At 35.2% G+C, this 17,997-nt stretch overlaps 3 protein-coding genes across 4 annotated transcripts; 1 reads left to right on the plus strand and 2 right to left on the minus strand.

Annotated features, from left to right (window-relative positions):
• The first annotated feature begins 63 nt into the window (after window positions 1–63).
• LOC144554200 (Leucine-rich repeat protein kinase family protein) lies at window positions 64–7,551 on the plus strand. Of its 2 annotated transcripts, none has more exons than XM_078302519.1 (16): window positions 64–244; window positions 1,052–1,595; window positions 1,909–2,360; window positions 2,846–2,963; window positions 4,130–4,198; window positions 4,312–4,380; window positions 4,475–4,543; window positions 4,658–4,729; window positions 4,904–4,972; window positions 5,095–5,345; window positions 5,692–5,891; window positions 6,201–6,327; window positions 6,412–6,480; window positions 6,578–6,764; window positions 6,851–6,983; window positions 7,079–7,551. In XM_078302519.1, the coding sequence occupies exons 2-16, from the start codon at window positions 1,483–1,485 to the stop codon at window positions 7,295–7,297; spliced, it is 2,217 nt and encodes a 738-aa protein (XP_078158645.1). In that variant the 5' UTR covers window positions 64–244; window positions 1,052–1,482; the 3' UTR covers window positions 7,298–7,551. The 2 variants fall into 2 exon arrangements, with proteins under 2 accessions (XP_078158645.1, XP_078158638.1); XM_078302512.1 differs by lacking the exon at window positions 64–244 and adding an exon at window positions 277–425.
• Window positions 7,552–9,331: 1,780 nt separating this feature from the next.
• Window positions 9,332–11,374, minus strand: LOC144554211 (scarecrow-like protein 14). Its single transcript, XM_078302530.1, has 2 exons — window positions 10,908–11,374; window positions 9,332–10,877 (listed from the first exon to the last, which is right to left on the minus strand). The coding sequence occupies exons 1-2, from the start codon at window positions 11,266–11,268 to the stop codon at window positions 9,361–9,363; spliced, it is 1,878 nt and encodes a 625-aa protein (XP_078158656.1). The 5' UTR covers window positions 11,269–11,374; the 3' UTR covers window positions 9,332–9,360.
• Window positions 11,375–11,947: 573 nt separating this feature from the next.
• On the minus strand, window positions 11,948–15,171 carry LOC144565326 (myb-related protein 2-like). Its single transcript, XM_078315053.1, has 6 exons — window positions 14,855–15,171; window positions 14,689–14,765; window positions 13,376–13,430; window positions 13,098–13,170; window positions 12,947–13,010; window positions 11,948–12,529 (listed from the first exon to the last, which is right to left on the minus strand). Exons 1-6 carry the CDS (start codon window positions 15,018–15,020, stop codon window positions 12,200–12,202), a joined length of 765 nt encoding a protein of 254 aa, XP_078171179.1. The 5' UTR covers window positions 15,021–15,171; the 3' UTR covers window positions 11,948–12,199.
• Between the last annotated feature and the right edge of the window lie 2,826 nt (window positions 15,172–17,997).

Below are 17,997 nucleotides of genomic sequence, written 5' to 3' on the forward strand. Positions count from 1 at the left end.
ATTGAATGGAGTGCGGTCAAAATGTATGCATGAAGGCATGAAGCCATGAAGGGGTCGGTTAAAAGTTCATTAGCGAAGCCGAAGCAGCGCTTGAGAAATCATTGCGGACTACAAAAAAGAAAATGAGATAATAACCCCTGAGCACGCTTGTTTCTCCTTTTCTAATCCTTTTTCCGCTTGTAGAGAAGAATCCTTACTCCTGAAGACAAGCAATCGAGCACTACCCAATTAGGCACTCGTACAGGTGAGACCATGCATGTTTCCTGTATCTCTTTATATATGCTATGCTACGCTCTTGCTCCTTTTTGAGTTAAAGAGACTGAAGCTAAAAATGAATCTAGTGTATTTATGCTCTTCTCCTTCTTTCATTCTGTTTGTATTTCTTCAATTAATTTCTGCTATTTTCTCCGATGCTGATCCTCCTGGTAAGATCAAGTGATCAACCCAATTAGTCCCTATTTCTGGTCTAATGTTGACTTAATTTGAGTTATTACTAATTAACCAACGGCATAAATGCATTAGGTTTTCAGTTGAACTGAATCATTATGGTACTTTGTTAGCCTTACTTTTGTGTCTGATCGTGGTATCGGGAAACAATGAAGGACGGTAGTTGAGGCTTAACACTGAATGACCAAAAAGCTGTTATTGATATTTTATAAAATCATAATTTGTTGTACTGCTTTGGTACTGTACCAGTATTCCGTGTACGATCTGTCAGACTTACGTAAAATAAAATAACTTCAAACATTCTATCACTTCTTATTACAAAATGGATGACATTGTTAGTCACTGCAATGTGGAATCAGTCATCTCAATAAGACATCTTTCAGTAAAAATGACTAATTCCACATCATTCGCTTGATTCATGATGTCCAATCTTTGGCTAAAACAGACTGCAGGGTCCAAAAAGAAACAAGTCAGAAATTTGCGGACCAAAATGAAACTTAACATTTCGTAAATTTGAATTTGAAAGGGAACTTAATGATAAGTGTAATTTAGTCATTTTGTTTCGAGCCTAACCTCCTACTTGTACTTTGTTTTTTCCAACAAGGTTTCTTAAGCCTCTCTTGCGGAGGCTCAACAGTCTACACCGACCCTTTAAACCTCACCTGGATACCTGACACGGCTTATGTCACAACTGGCTCTGCATCCAGTACACTCAGTATTGTCAAATCTCAAACACGCAGCCCAGTTCGTTTCTTCCCAACCTCTGACAGGCAGGCCTCCGACTGCTACAGCCTCCCCACTAAAAACTTCTCTCTCATTCTTATTAGATCAAAATTTTCTTACAGCAACTATGATGGAAAGGAGAAGCCGCCGGCCTTTTTGGTGTCTTTAGGCACTGCCAATGTGTCCCTTGTTAATTTAACAAAACTAGATCCATGGGTTGAAGAGTTTATTTGGAGGGTTCAGAAGGATGCTCTGAGATTTTGTTTGCATTCACTTGCTAATGGAGGGTTTCCAGTTATTTCTTCTTTGGAGATGCGGCCTCTGCCTGATGGAGCTTATAATTCAAATTTGGATGGGCTTGGTGGTAGTTTGTTAAGAAAAAGGTTTCGCATCAATTGTGGTTATGGCCACAAGAAATCATTAAGGTATAGCTGATTGGAATTTATGGAATTAAATTTAATTTCGCTGAACAAATACTAGTTTAGATCCCAGCCTCATTTTTGGTGCAACAATGTTTACTTATATGCCCCTGTTGTCCTTCAAATCTACACCCTTGCATTATAAAATAAACAAATATATATTCTAAGGCTTTGAAGCAGAATAGCTTTCTACTAGCCTTATGTATTTGTTATAGGAAATTTCCATAATCACCGTTTTTATTTAACCCTAGAAAATTACCTTGTAATCTCGAATCAGTGCCATTACTAATCAGCCATTTACATTGTTTTATATTACCAGATACCCAAATGATTACTACGATCGGGTGTGGGACCCAGATCAGAAATTTATTCCTTCTCGTTTAACAGCGTCGTTCAGAATTCAAAAATCCTTAAATGCTTCAACCATAAAGGAGAGGCCACCAGTCTCAATTCTACAAACTGCAAGGGTTTTAGCAAGGAAAAATATCATGAGTTACAACTTCCCCCTTGGAAAACTGGGTAGTTATTATATGATCCTCTATTTTGCTGGAATCACTCCCGTTTCATCAACTTTTGACATTTTAGTAAACAAAAATGTTATGAGCTTGGGCTACACTGTAAAGCATGGTCAAGCTAGTTCCCTTGCATTTACTGTGAAAATGGTTGATCGTGTGTGTGTGTCATTTCAAAATATCAGCTTTTGCCCTCAAGTTAATGCCATTGAAATTTATGAGATCATTAATATGCCGCCAGAATGCTCAGCCGCTACAGGTTAGTAGAATCACGAACTTGTATGATATCCTGTTAAATGCTTACTTTCCTTGTAGAGTTCTTTGCAGATGAAACCAAGATTTTACCTTTGTAAATAGCTGAAATTTTTTTTGGGTATTTGCAAATAACACCAATTGATAAAACCAAGGTAAGTTGGTGAAAAACTTTACTAAAATATGGACTGAGATTTTCATTTCAAATTCAGTATCATCGAAGTCCTCTTGGCTCCATTTTATTTAAATCATGACTTAAAGATAGACCTGGGTTTGAAAGTTTAAATGAGGGGCAAAATTTTTAACATCTTACAGAATACGCATCTTCCATTAATCTAAAAGAGTGCATGTTGTTTCAAATATTAAAAAAATTATCATTTCCACTTGCAAGCATTACAAACTTTTTACTCTGTTTGCAAATACTTCAAAACATTGGGCACTACATGCAAAAAGAAGTATTATTTCATTTACAAAGTTGCTTTGATGTGTCAGTGTCAGCTCTCAAGGTAATTCAAGAATCGACTGGAATTAATTTTGGATGGGAGGATGATCCATGCTCTCCTATGCCATGGGATCATCTCAAATGTGAAGGCAATTCGGTTACAGCACTGTAAGCCAATGATAGTAATTATTGCAAATGACTCCTAAAGCAATTCAATTTGGTCCCCAGAGCTTAAGAGTTCCCGTTCTGTTATGTTAATTCAAGTGTGTTTTGCTTTGTCCTTAACATCATCTTTTAGTTAAAAAACTATGTAAATCCTAAGTCAGGACTGCCTTGTTATTGAGATATATTGGACCAAAACTATTTTATCGAATAACTAAGAGCTTTTGTCAGCATGTCTGACTCAAAAGAATTATCACGTATAGCCACTGTTATTAAAATTGGACAGGAATGGCTGGATTAACCGAAAAAAAGGAATCAGACACAGCTACAGTTTGGTTTTAAAGGATCGGATTAGTAAGTGAACCCAAAATAAAACCAATTGAACCGTCCAGGTTTGCAAAGAAATGCTAAACTAGTCACATTTAAAACAGATGGTATTGTTCAAAATACAAATTATGCTGACAAGAACAGGAGTTGTTAATGGATTGATTCCAGAATGAACCCTTGTAAAAGGAAAACAATTGAAGTATAAAGAGGTAATAACTACCTTTTGTAAAATAGAGATAATAAAGAAAAAATAGAGAAGATTAGACAATCAATTAGAGGACTCTTATAGAATTCTTTTTGTGCATGTCCATGAAAATGAAGGAACAAAATCATACACATATGGATATACTTTGCTAGTTTTGGTTAAAGATCTATTCTTATTTATCAACTTCTTTTACATTTTACTGGAATAACATAACTTGAACGTTACTCGTTGTATTTAAATATACCCATGTTTCATTCAGATCATATATATACATACAATGTTTTTATATAATATATTATTTTTGTTTATAAAAAATTGCATTGATTTGAGATAGGCAACCCGAGTCTCGACCATTTCCACATCCATTCTGTTCTGATAAATTGGATGGAACCAAATGTGAAGTTTGTAGTTCTCAAATAGAGAATTGGTTAATACTATTAAGATTACTTGATCTAATAAACAGCATATTATAATTTAAAAGTTAAAACCATTTCAATGTATGAAAGTCAGGTTTGTATGCAATTAGGCTCTAGTTTGGCAAATTTCAAATCTGACTACACAATGTGTTTATTAGATATGCAAGTATGAAAGTCAGCTTTTTATGCATTTAGATATTTATGTGGTTTTGGTTGATTTTCAGTGAGCTCTCTGACATGGATTTGGGAGCAATTACTCCTACATTTGGGGATTTGCTTGACCTCAAATCATTGTAACCTACTCATATTTACCAGATTTTCAGTTACTTGGCATTATGTTTTGTAATTTTATTATCTATTTCGAATTTTTAACATTATTTTTCTAAAGAGAAAAAATGTTTTCTAGGGATTTGCATAATTCCTCCCTTTCTGGAGAGGTCACCAACTTGGGCACTCTTCAACAGCTTGAAATATTGTATCGCTTTACTTTATTCTCAAACTTCTGTCTGTATTCCTTTTTTATTCAACTTCCCGTTAAGGTGATTAATATATCTGAGTTTCATTTGTAGAAACCTTAGCTTCAACAAGCTGACTTCATTTTGGTCAGATTTTGACACTATGATTAGACTTCAAGTACTGTAAGTATACTGATTCACCGAAAGATTTGCTCTCTTCTTGTGATGCATAAATTAGTTCCTTCCTGATCAATGGGTGTTTAGTTTGAATTTTACCCAATATTTTTTAATGTAAAGGGACTTGCAAAATAACAGTTTAGAGGGAGCAGTTCCAGAGAGCCTCGGAAGCTTAAAGAAACTTCATTTGTTGTAAGTTCTTTTTTCTTACATTTGTTAATTTTTTTTTTTTTTTTTTTGAAAAATGTCCAGTGGCTTTACTCTTTTTTTTTTTTTAATGATAGTAAGATACGGGAAATTACTCTTATAGGTCCACTTGTAGAGTTGGATCTGCATTTAATTTCGAATATTTGGTTTTCAATGCAGAAACTTGGAAAACAATAAACTTCAAGGAGTTCTTCCTCAGTCTTTGCACAAGAGAAGCTTGGAAGTAAGGTAGTATACTATGGTATCCATTAAAGTAATAATGAAAACTGAGAAACAAAAGACTTAAGTCCAACCATATATGATATATGCAGAGGTAGCTTAATAGGATGATTTTCATATTTCTTATACAGAACATTGGGAAATCGGTGTCTCTCATTTTCTCAAGGGGCTTGCAAAAGAAATGACTCCTCAAATCACACTCAGTTTGAAGTACCACTGGTTATTGCAGTTTTTCCTTCAGATAAGGAGCACCCTCACTCAAACCACAGAAAGATAATAATCGGAGCAGCTGGTGGTGCCTGTTTGGTGGTTGTTTTGGGGGTGCTGGTGTTTATTATCTTTCAAAGAAAGAACAGGAGATATCAAGCAGCATCAGAAATATGTAAGATAAATTCCATTTATTTTCTTAAGTTTTTAGACAACAGTGTTGCTTTTGAATGAAGCTTGTAAGATCATTATAATCACAGGACTGCAATTTAACCTTAACTGGGGGCATTTACAAGTCCTTTACACAATTAAACCTCAATTATTGTAAATGCTGTGCAAGTATACTTCAGTTTAAGACCAAATTTGGCTTGAAGTGACCTCATTTGTGTAATCATACACTGTACTGAGATCCAGATTTCCAATGGCTACAAACATAACTTGAGTATGTTCTGACTTCTTCTAAACATTTTATGCTATGAAGTGTGTCTAAATTTTTAAATCCTCTTTTCTGGCAAGGACAGCAAGAGACCTGCAAGGATATATGTCAGCCAGAATTTTCACTTTCAAGGAAATAAAAACTGCTACAAACAACTTCAAGGATCTGATTGGCCAGGGTGCTTTTGGGTCAGTTTACTCAGGAAAACTTTCTGATGGAAAGCTAGTTGCAGTAAAAGTGCGTTCTGATGAAACACAACTTGGTGCCAATTCATTTGTTAACGAGGTCAGTGATGATTACTGGGTTGTAATATCCAATTTAAGGAAGATGTTTCATACGTACCCCCACATCATATCAATATATCATGCATACCGCTGGAGGGGTTGAATGATATTTAAACATTTTGTAGGGTGTCTGCGTGTGGAAGATGCTATGCTTAAAAAAAAAAATTATAATGATAAGGGAGTATTTATGCATGATCTACAAGTTAGAGTGGTCTTAAAACTAGCAATTCTACCTAGCATTTTGTTTATTAGGCCGTTGTGCCTCGTGGTCTAATAGATAGTCCATTCTTTTCCTTGCTTGTAATTTTAGGTGAGGATTTTATCTCAGATTAGGCATCAAAATCTAGTAGCTCTAGAAGGTTTCTGTTGTGAATCAAAAAAACAGATCTTGGTGTACGGGTACTTGGCTGGTGGATCTTTGGCTGACAATTTGTATGGTAGGCTGGTTATTCAAATTTTGAAAATTATCAACTTATTATGGTGAAGCGACATATTATTTTCTAAAATTGGTGATTCTTAAGGTTCAAACAGCAAAAAGGCTAGCTTGAATTGGGCTCGCAGGTTGAAAATTGCAGTAGATGCAGCTAAAGGTATGGTTTAATCTTAACTACTGGGTTTAGCTAAAATTTGATTTTAGAAGTCATATTATTGAATGCTGACTTTTTAACTTGTTCTTGTGTTATCAAGGATTGGATTATCTACACAATGGTAGCAACCCAAGAATAATTCACCGTGATATGAAGTGTAGTAACATTCTTTTAGACTTGGAGATGAATGGAAAAGTCGGTGATTTTGGGCTTTCCAAGCAAGTTTTATCTGACACTTCACATGTCTCTACTGTTGTGAAAGGGACAGCCGGTTATCTTGATCCCGAGTAAATCCTCATATTCTAATGTTCCTTGTTCTTAATATGTGAATCACAATTAAGTAATTACATTTGATACCTTGATTATTCTATAGATACTATGCGACGCAGCAGCTAACTGAGAAAAGTGATATATATAGCTTTGGAGTTGTACTTTTGGAGTTAATTTGCGGACGGGAACCGCTTAGGCATTCTGGTGCTCCAGATTCATTCAACTTGGTTCTATGGGTATGTAGTATTTATACATCATTTTCTTTTTGCTTAACCCTCTCCTGTACTTCTCTCAAATCAATAGCCTTTAATACAAGCTTTCGTTGATTTAGGCCAAACCATATCTGCAAGCGGGTTCTTTTGAGATTTTAGATGAAAACTTGATGGGAGATTTTAATGTCGAGAGCATGACAAGAGCTGCCTCCATAGCTGTGAGATGTGTTGAAAGGGATGCATCACAGAGACCAACTATTTCTCAAGTATTGGCTGAATTGAAGGAAGCATATAGCATCCAGTTAACTACTCTATCATCTAGAGGACATTCGTTCTAAAACTTTTGTTACACTTAGCTTTGAAACTTGTTGTGTATCCCACGGATTGCAAGTAGAGTGCTTAATCTTACAACAGAGGTCAGTTGTGAAAGAGCAAGCATAGATGGTGTACCTAGCATGTTAGTAATGAGTATTTCCTGTATTTTTCGAAGTTGATTGAGTAGCTTGCAATCTCTTGTGCGTTTTGTATCTGAAGGAACCAAGGAGGATTTCTTGGATTAGAGTTGCTATAATTAAGTTATTTTATCAACTAACCTAACTTTGTTATTTGCATTTAAACAACAGTTTAGTTAAAAGAGCACAGCAGAGGAAATTCTGGCTTTTGAGGATAGTAGCCCGTAGGCTGGATCTCATCAACTTGACAATTAAAAACATGAGAAATAATTTTGATATCACTGTAGTACCTGCACAGGTCTTGTTAAGACTTAAGACCAATCGACCAGCAGAGCATTCCAGATGTTAAAATAATATATATAGAAGTTTAATACAATCGTTAGTTGAAAATTATCTACTAACCTTAAAAAAAAAAGTTCAATACAAAATATTCAACAAGGATATAGCAACAATAAGAACAGCTCCAGTAAAAAGTTGGGTGAGTAAATGCCTACGTCAAAGTGACCCGATTTTTTTATTAATCAAAAAAAAAAAAAAAAAATATCGCGAGGAATTGTTTTGCTAGAAAATTAAAATATATAAAAAAATAGGATTGATTATCCTGTCCCTCTGATGGTACAAAATTTCTTGTCCATATTAATGGTCCGCTAATTCAAATCCTTAATCCGTTAAGCAGAGAAAACAAAAACAAAAAATCCTAACGGGATAGATTATCCCATTTAGCACTGTAGCAACTTTTTTTTTGTAGGTTTGTTTTCATATAAGAGAATGAAAAAATATCAACAAAAAAAAATTGCTACAGTGATATCCAAGTATATTATGTCCATTTTTTTTAGTTAGATCGCTAATTAGGATAAGATTAACGGGACAAGATGATTTATTCCGTCCAGCTACAGTGTCAGATGGAAGAAACCATTTCATTTTTTTTATATTTCGATTTTTCAGCAAAACGATCTCCTTTCGTGATATCATTTTATTTTATTTTCGATTAATTAAAAAAAGTCGGCAAAGTGACAGCGTAGGGAGGAGATTTGTAATTAAGGTTAAGTAAATTTGTGGGTGTTATTATACTTTATTTTACTTTATCCAAGGGTTTATTAGTCCGTTTTTTTATTAATAGGAAAATAAAATAAAAAATATCAATAACAGGGAACGTATCTGGAGAAATTCGAAATCTAAAAAAATCGTGATAGTTTATAACGTTCAGATTATCAAAAATAATTAACTCTCCAATTAAAAAACTGGCCGTTATTATAAATCACGTCCAGTGATAATGAAATAAATACATAGCACATCCTTGCCAAGGCGAGAAATAAAAACTACATATGCTATTTAACATTTCGGGGAGCGTGCACCTATAAAGCTTGTCCTATAATTTATTTTACTTATGCTGTCTCCGCATCAAATATTGATTCGTCTGTTTTTGCCTAACTTTACTTCACTTGCATTTTTCAATGAAATTCAAAATAGGACTTTCTCTATGACTTTTTTTATATTATTGCTGGAGGTGATATAGAGTAACCTCCGGTCTTTTTTCCGTTGTTTAGTTAATTAAGAATTTAATTATTTTAGATGATCTGGACGTTACATTTAATAACGTCTGCTGGACAATCACGGTTTTCTTACATATCGAATTTCTCCACAAACTTTCTGTTATCGATATTTTTTTATTTTATTTTTCTATTAATAAAAAAATCGGTTTATTAGTGATTATTATTATACTTTATTTTACTTTATCGGGTTGAGTAAATTAGTATGGCGTAAAAAAAAATTACTGGTAAATGCAAAATATTGATTGTTTTCAGTTTATTTTCGAAAAAAAGAATAATAAGAAGAACAGCTAGTCAAGACGGAGAAAGACAAATGGTGACTAAAGACACTCTGTCAGTCAGTAAGTTCCTCTCAACAAAAACCTGAACAGGTAACTGGGTGAAATTAAACAGAAATTATCATAAATTGGGTTTCCAAGCAGAAAGGGCAAACACAACCCGGCCCTTCCAACCTTGTAACAACCATCCATTTTCTCGGTCTACAAAAAAATACTTGTCGAAGCATTTCTTCACTTCATATCCCGCCTTGCTCACAACTTCCTCTTTCAAGGGCAGCTGCTTAAACCCTGCTCTGAGATTCTTCACCTGCCACTGCTTGTATGTCTCCGGCCGCTCCACCCTCTTACTTCCCTCACAAGAAATCACATTTATAACCTCTCTTCCAAACATATCCCTTTCGATCAACAACCTATGTTCATTTATCCTTGAGGTGGTTGTCTCGAGCATGTCAAAGAGTGTGGAGTAGTGAAACAATGCTTCCCGAAACCGCGTCTCGAAAAATGGCACGCCGAAGCTCCCGTTAAGTACCCCATGAATGAACACGGCAGGGTTCATCTTATGAATGGTGTTCAGAACCCTTGTTCTCGGGTTGTCTAATGAAACGGTCTCGTCAGCAATGTTCCTCAGTCGGTAGAGGCAGTTGACAACAAGAACCTCTTCCCCATCAATGTTGAGATCCGCTACCTGTACGGTTTCCCACTTAGCGACAATTGCATGGTACTCGAAAGGAATGTTGAATATCTTCGCATACTCAGATAGCCGGATACCTGTCTCTTCGATCCGCTTTCCTGGCCTGAAACCAGGCTGGGGCAGGTCAATGCCTGTGATGCGCAGCCTAGGAGGGCCACCCGGCATTCTGGCAAGTCGTTGCATGAAGCACGGCCATTGGAAGCCATAGTAAATCCCGTAATCCACAACATGAAGCTTCTTCGACCCTCGCGCTGCCTCCAATATGACCTCTGTTGAAAAGAAGTGAGATATCTTCTTGAAAGGGCATGAGGTCAGGTACAGCTGGTACGCCTTTAATAGATCACAGGTAAAAGAGTGACTTCCTGCAAGTGAAGAATAGATCTCATCTCCCATGCCAGAGAGGCGAGCCTGAAGTCCCTCAGCAAAGTAATGTGCAAGCCTCTGTCCCGAATTGCCATAGGGGGAAGAATGCTTCCTGATCTGCTTGAGACACTCATTCGCGGCTCGGCTGTCATCAGTGGCCACAGCTTGAGCGCATTGGATAAGGAGAGTCTCCAAATCCACTACCTCCTCCTGCTTTCTTTGGCCCTTCTTGCGACCTCGTTTGTTACCGGGCGGTAATTCGAGTGCCACTACAGCCCCCGGTGGTGGCACATTGAAATCACAATTGTTGTTGCCCGTGCAAAGCAATACTTTGTCGAACAAGTCGCGAACCTCTTCCTCAGTACAAGTAGATGAGTGCTTTGCACATCTTGCTTCCTGGGGATCAGTACCATCCCCGGACCAGCGATGTTTCTTCTGTCCCATACTGATTACCCGGTTCTCTCCCCTGCCAGGATCAGCAGCAAAGGATTCATTATCTTCTCTGGCATCTTCAGCCAAGGCAAATATGTTTGCTGAATCGGGAAACTGGCTGTGGAATTCAATGGAAGAAGTCTGATCCATGACTCCAACGTTACATTCTCCACTGAAATTACCATCACAATTTGTGAATCCATTGGAATTTAACAAAGGCTGATTAATAGGTGATGTTTCTATGATTTCAAGGAATGGTTTTTGTGCTGCGATAAATGCAGGGTGCTGATCTGGATAGTTTTCACCATCATCACTAGTTCCTTCTTCCATCAAAAGTTGATTTATGTAGGTCAGGTCTAGGTCCAAGAATTTGTCTCCACAGTCTGCATTCCTTGTTAAATCGGCATCGGTAGACGAAAGCAAATCAGGGCTTTGGCAAAAGCCAATTGAAGAGAGGGGATTAGCATCTGGAGAGAAGCACATTGAAGAAAAAGAGTTTGGGCTCGGCATCAGGGGACTTAGCCCTTCATATATTTTCTCCATCACCGCAGAAAATTGCTTGTTTCTTCTTGTAGTTCAAAGAAAAAGTGGTTCCTTAATTTTTTCTTTTCAAAAAAGAAGAGAAAATATATGAATGTTACAAAAGAAAAGTGAATAATTAAAGAAGGATTTAGTAGGGGAATGAGAACAAAAAATAGCGCCAAATTAGGATTACCAGCGCCATTACAGAAAGTAAAAGGGGGCGCTCATTTTAGCAAAATGGTAGGGAAGAGAAAGTACATGTAACTCACCACTCCCCCTTTAAAAAAATATATTGTCGTAATTGAAAAGTCACAATATGCCTCATGTACGTAAGTACGTTGACTTCTTTCAAATAAAAAAATTGATTTAAAAATTATATCCTTAATTGACAATGTCCTTCCCCTTTTTTTTTAAAGATATAGAGAGAGTTCGTTGCAAGATATTGGCAATTTGATTTTATTTTACTGACAAGCGGCAAGCGGCAAGCATTAAAAATTATGTTTAAATTTATGTATCATGTCCCTTCAATAATTGGTGAATTCAGGGCAAGTGGTCATCGTCTTGCAGCCCAATGACAAAAGGTACCCGCTTAGATCCCCTTCATGGGCCATAGAACAAAATTGCAAATGGAGGCATTGATTTAACGCCTAAAAGGTGCCTTAACTAACATGAGCAACACACATAAGGTCTCAATCAATGCACGAGCAACAATTCATTCACCACATTTTCCAACTCTTACATAACAATTTACGCACAACAAGTTCAATAAAATTAACTCTAAATCAATATTTTAAGATAATAACTACAGTTATAAAAAACATTCCAAGTACATTGTCCAACAAGATGTTACTCCGTGCTTTTTTTTTACACAGGCAAAGACGAGGGACAACAAGGAAAACAAATTTGTTAAATCATACCCGATTAGGAAATGAGCATCGAAATTTAAACTGGATCAAGGCATGCCACTGGGTCTTCTATTGATATATCCTTCTTGAGTTTTCTGTGATGTCAGACAACTATCTAGAGAACACTCTCCAATCTGAGGTACTTTTGTGTCCAGATATTTCTCATCAGTGCAAGATAGAGGTAACAAATTTGACTCGCACTGATAACTAAGGCATTCTGAAATCTCTCCAGCTGGCAACTCGAGAGGCACATTGCCAATAGAAGGAAGATCTGTTGCAGCCATATTCATGTTTAGCAGTGTGTTGCATGCAGTTTCAAGCATAGAATTGAAGTACTTCCCTTGAGCCTCGATTCGGATCTCAAGACGGCGTTGGACCTGTTACAGAACAGTGGTGCGACAGTTAAGAAACAGACAAAGATGCTTAGATATTCCAGTTTCATCAAATTTAAACAACAAACATTCTTGTTTTAAGCCAAAAAAACTTAAAACTATTAGGCTAAAAGTATCTCTAATAATATAGAACAAAAAGACTGAACATGTCCCAAGAACATCATGTGATTCCTGTCCCTTATTTTTCAAAATAAGACCAAAGTGCCCTCCTTTTACATTTTGCAACTCAAATGGTGAATAGAGAGGTTCAGGGGAGATGTCCTGTGTGTTAAGGTACTAAGGACATCAAATTTTTCTATGCACACGAGGTTTCTAGTATCAGTTGGTTATTCAATTAGCAAAGTTGTCAGTTAGCACCAGGTAGACATGGAATTATAACAACGATAAATATGCCAGACAGACCTCAAGCTGTTCTTGTAACCTTCTTTGAAGCTCCATTTGTATTCTCATTGCCTCATTACATTTACTGTAATTAAAGTTTAAAATTTACTCAAACGGAAAAAAAAGAAGGTCGCACAAGAAATTTTAAAGGCAGATTAGGAGATGTACTTACTCATTAACTTCTTGTGAAACAGATCGCGATTTTGATGATGATGCTGTACTTCTTTGGTTTTCGCCAGCACAATCTGCAAAAAATAAACAAGGACTATATATGATTTCATTGATTAAAAAGCAATTTTGAAATCAAGCTGAATCAGAATCTACATTGGTAAGTTCTTTATGGCTCAGCAACGGTACGGTCAATATACAATTGACACCACATCAGTACCACTATACCAGGCCAGTATATTTTAAAAGCAGACCCTTCCGTTCATAAGATAAACTCAGTACCATCTTTAGTTTTGTCGCTAGACTCCTTGTTTGACTGCCTTCCCATTCTGTATTTCTGCATGATGAGCCAAATAGCATGTCAGGAAGGTAAAGAGGTACTTCTTCTATCAATTGAATCACAAATAGTTTTTGTCAAAAATCGACAAGTATGCAATACATCTTTCCTATCTAACTGGTGACCCTGTGCTTACATAAATTCACTGTTGAAACACACAAAACATGAGCACAAAAACTAATCACTTTTTGAGAGTGATCTTATAATGCAAAATTTACTTCTGATATATTTCACATGGGCTTGTAGAAGGCGGCATGAGAGAAAATATGATTGCTAAAAGACTAATTATGGAAGTTGGCATGAGTTTGCTCAACTGAAAAGCAGAGATCACATTTGCAACAAGTCAGGAGGAGAACCAGCATACGCAGTAATTAATAATTATGGTAAATTTTATCTAAAAGCATAATAATCAACAACAACAAAGGACTTCATTACAATCAAACAACAGTAGGCTACTACTTTGTGGAGATAAATCAAGATAATTCTTTCCAAAAAACACCAAGGAACAAACATTAGCATGCTATGCACAAAATATATACATGTATCAAGTCGACTTTATTATTGAAACAGCATGCAGAAAACTAGCTTGTACATGATGACTGTTTATGCCTTAAATTTTCATCAAGACAATGGTACTTGTTACTTCTGTGTGTGTGCCTAGGATCAAAACAAATGAGTTTGACAACAAAGGTCAAGATTACATTTGTAGCGTACTAACCTGTCTGAGCTCTAATCACATCAGATATACATTTCCAGAATTTTATAAATGGGAAATCCTGTAGTACCACAATCACACTAAAAGGAATGCATTAAATGGGAAATCCTGTGTCGAAAAAAGGCAATGGTTTTCCCAACAAAATTTGGCATTTGTTTGGATGATTTCTCAATATGTTAAGAACTGAAACTAGTTTGTGAGCAATTTGCAAGGCTAATAACCCGAAGAGTAACGTCATATTAAATTGTAGCTCTTTAGTAAAGCAAAACTGAGTATATGTGTATATTCAATCATCTCCCACTGAGTCAGTACCTCATTAAGAATTAATTAAACATCTCTGACTCTGTTGTTTCAAGCAAAGATGTTATACACTAAATTTCTACACACGGCCTTAATTGAGTACAGTGTGTACTAAAATACCACCAACAGTATAGTTAGTTAACTTAACTAACTTTAAGTGTTACTCGGTTAGCACTCTGATTGATTAAAATTGAGACAAAATAACTCTATAATTCAGAAATCACTTGTAAAGAGGATACAAACCTGAAGATGGCTTTTCAAGTGGTAAAGAGTGAGCCCTTTGATTCCCATTGCCTTCAATATTGTCTTTGGTGTTGCTTCTACAAAAGGAAGAAAACATAAAGAGTTAAAATAGCACGAAACTCACAACTGAAAAAAAAAAAAAAAATTGGAGAAAATTAAGACTCACTCTCTGGGCCGCCAAGCTCTTTTACAGCGTCAACGAACCGGTCGTGCAAATCGGCGGTCCACCTCAGCCGAGGCTTGGGGTCGCTCCACGTGTGACACGTGCCCACTCGGGGCAAGTCCGTCCCTTCAAGAGAGCCTTCAAAGAACCCAGCTTCTTTGGGAAACATTGTGCCTCTATGGCTGTCGCTCTCTCTCCGAGCCAATGTCACTTCAAAACACCCAAGAGACAGGTGGGAAAAGGAAAGTGAGAGGGGACTCTATTACTTAGAAATGGAGAGAGAGGTCGGGTTTGGTAAATGATAATGTAATGATCTGGCTGGCACGGGGGGGTGGTGGTACCGTTTTTATTGGGTTAGTTTAGTGCGCAGGAGACATAATTGTTTGGCTAATCATTTATTTAAAGCTTAATTTATAGAGCTAATCATTTTGGCGCCGTCCTCCTGTGGGGTGTCGCCGTGTCGGACAAATACTGTATTACTGTTGTTGGATCAACTTGTTGATTATTTGGAGACAAAACTACAACAGGATTATTTTTGTATTTATTAAGGCAAATTGAAAAATTTTGGACAAAAATGGCAACTGGGTTAGTTATAGATAACTAGTTTTCAATTTTAAAGATAAGAGTTCAATTTAAAAGAGAGAAGGCTGAAGGATTTCACGCCAAATTATTAAAATTTTCATGAAAAAGGTCAAAGAGTATTTGTACTTTAAAAAAAATACAAGATCTAAATGAAAAAAAAAAACTTTTCATTTTATCTTTCTTTCTGCCCCTAATTTGTCACAGGCTCTAATTAGCATATCTTTTATATCATTATTTAAAATAGAATCTTAACATTTGTTATCATATCAATAAAAAAAATATAATTAGATACTTAAATTTAAATTTTAGATGTTATAGTCGATTTTGCGAATGTGGTCCGTGATATATATCACATATATAAAGGCGGTGTCTCGATCGTATAAAGGCTATTATTTTTTTGTTTGTGTTTAACAATAATTATAAAATTTGTTATATGTTTTATTGTTCAATTGATGACTATATTTTTTTTATTGTTTGTGTTTAACAATCTAAGTAGCCAACAATACATCTATATATTCATTTTTTTTTCTGTAATTCTGCAATTCTTGATTTTAAAAATTTGTGGAGTACTGTACTGATATCCTATCTGTCCTCGCTTAAGTACTTACAGTCGCAACGGTTTAGATCACCATATGAAGTCATTTTTGTAGGTTCTGGAGCTAAATTCACTAAAAGAGCTCAGTGAGCTTAAGAACTTCCTAATTTTACTCGAATGATTCAATAGTTTAAAGAGAAGGGTTCAAATGACTTCATTTTTTATGTCTCTATCATGTCTTCATTTTTAAATACTTACAAACCTCAAAATTTAAGACTTAAAAAGTCAATTAAAATAAAACCGTTGGATATGATCTACATCATTTTAACTATTCATATGTAAAAAATTATAACATTTCAATTTTATTTTGATTGTCATCAAGAGCTTATAAAAAACATACTAATGTGAATAATTTTCAGACGTTGATTTTTCAACTTATTGATTCACTTAAAAACAAAATTGAAATGTGATAATTTTTTATTAGCACATAGAGAAAATAACATAGATCACATCCAATAGTTTTTATTTTGACTCTTGAGTTTTAAATTTTGAGTTATAAATTTAAAAAAAAATGAAGACATGATGGAGACACAAAAAATAAATGCATTTGAACCCTACGTTTTCCATTTCTTTTCTTTTCTTTTGAGATAATGCAGCCAATTGATTATTAATAGTCCCATAAAGAAGTTCTTTTTAATAAAAATATCATTTAAATTTTTCATTCATCAGTTAACATTAGGGTTACACAAAAAGTTCGTAGTTCGTGATTTAATTTGAGTTTGATTCGAAAAAAGTTTGCAATTAATTTAATTCAAAATTAATTTGTTCTGAAATAAATCAAACTAGTTCGGTTCGAATCTTATTCAAATCAAACTCAAACTGAGTATAATTCGTTCAAAATTGATTCGAGAACTATTTAGATTCGAATCTCAAATAATGTAACTAATGGATTCAACCATCATTTTTTTAATATATCAGAGCTCAAAATTGTTAATATAATAGTAACTTAAAATAGAAAAATGTTTCAGCAATATAACAAATTAACAATGGAATAAGTTTCATTTAACTAGATTCATGTTGTGATTTTAATCAATCTAGCAACGTAAAAGGTAAGGAAATCTTAAGCTGACACATAATCCATCAGTGTGAATTCATAAAAGGTAAAAGGAAACCATATGAATTTTGTTCCGCAAGAAGAAAACTAATGCATAAACCACCAATATAACTAGAGCTGCCAAAAAAAATTGTAGTTCGTAATTTGATTCGAAAAATTTGTAGTTTGCAATTAATTCGATTCGAAATTAGTTCATTCTGAAACAAATCAAACCAATTCAGTTCGAATCTTATTCAAATTCAAACTCAAATTAGGGTAAGTTTGATTCGGTTTGATTCGTTTGCAACCCTAGTTAGCAACTTAGCATCAATCCAAGATCAGCGAACTAATTAAATTAGCACCTGCTTATACAAAAACTGAAAAGTCTACATGCCTACTTGCCTGGGACGGATTCCATCCCACTTAGCCAGAGAATTTTCATTATCTAATCAAGTTGTTTTTTTATTTGTTGTATGTAAATGCTAATGGATTGCTAAAATTGCTATCCACGTAAAAGAAAAAATTATGTATCGATGTAAGCAGAGTGTATGTTAATATACAAACAAAATGTCTATGCGATTACTCCGTTTATTTTGTATTAAACTGATGTAATAAAAATAAACAAAAAAGTTCTTAATTTCAGACAAAATATATAACTGTACCGTTATCAGCTTTCACGAGACAAAAGTCCAGCGACGTAACAAAATTTTACCTTTCTTGTTGTCTGTAAGCATGGATTACTCTGCTTCAAATAATATTTTTATGTTTTCGGAAAGTAATTAAAGTAAGCCGGCACTCTATTTCAGTATAATTATTAAAACATGATGGAGCTTATAAATAAGGCCCATTACCACGCTATTGGGGCGAGTTTCCATGAAATGGGCTGTCGTCGCTTTAGACATTCAAAATTACTGGGAAGTGAGATATCCAGCTATA

This window comes from Carex rostrata, chromosome 1 (genome assembly GCF_964058835.1).
Source record: "Carex rostrata chromosome 1, lpCarRost1.2, whole genome shotgun sequence".
NCBI lineage: Eukaryota > Viridiplantae > Streptophyta > Magnoliopsida > Poales > Cyperaceae > Carex > Carex rostrata.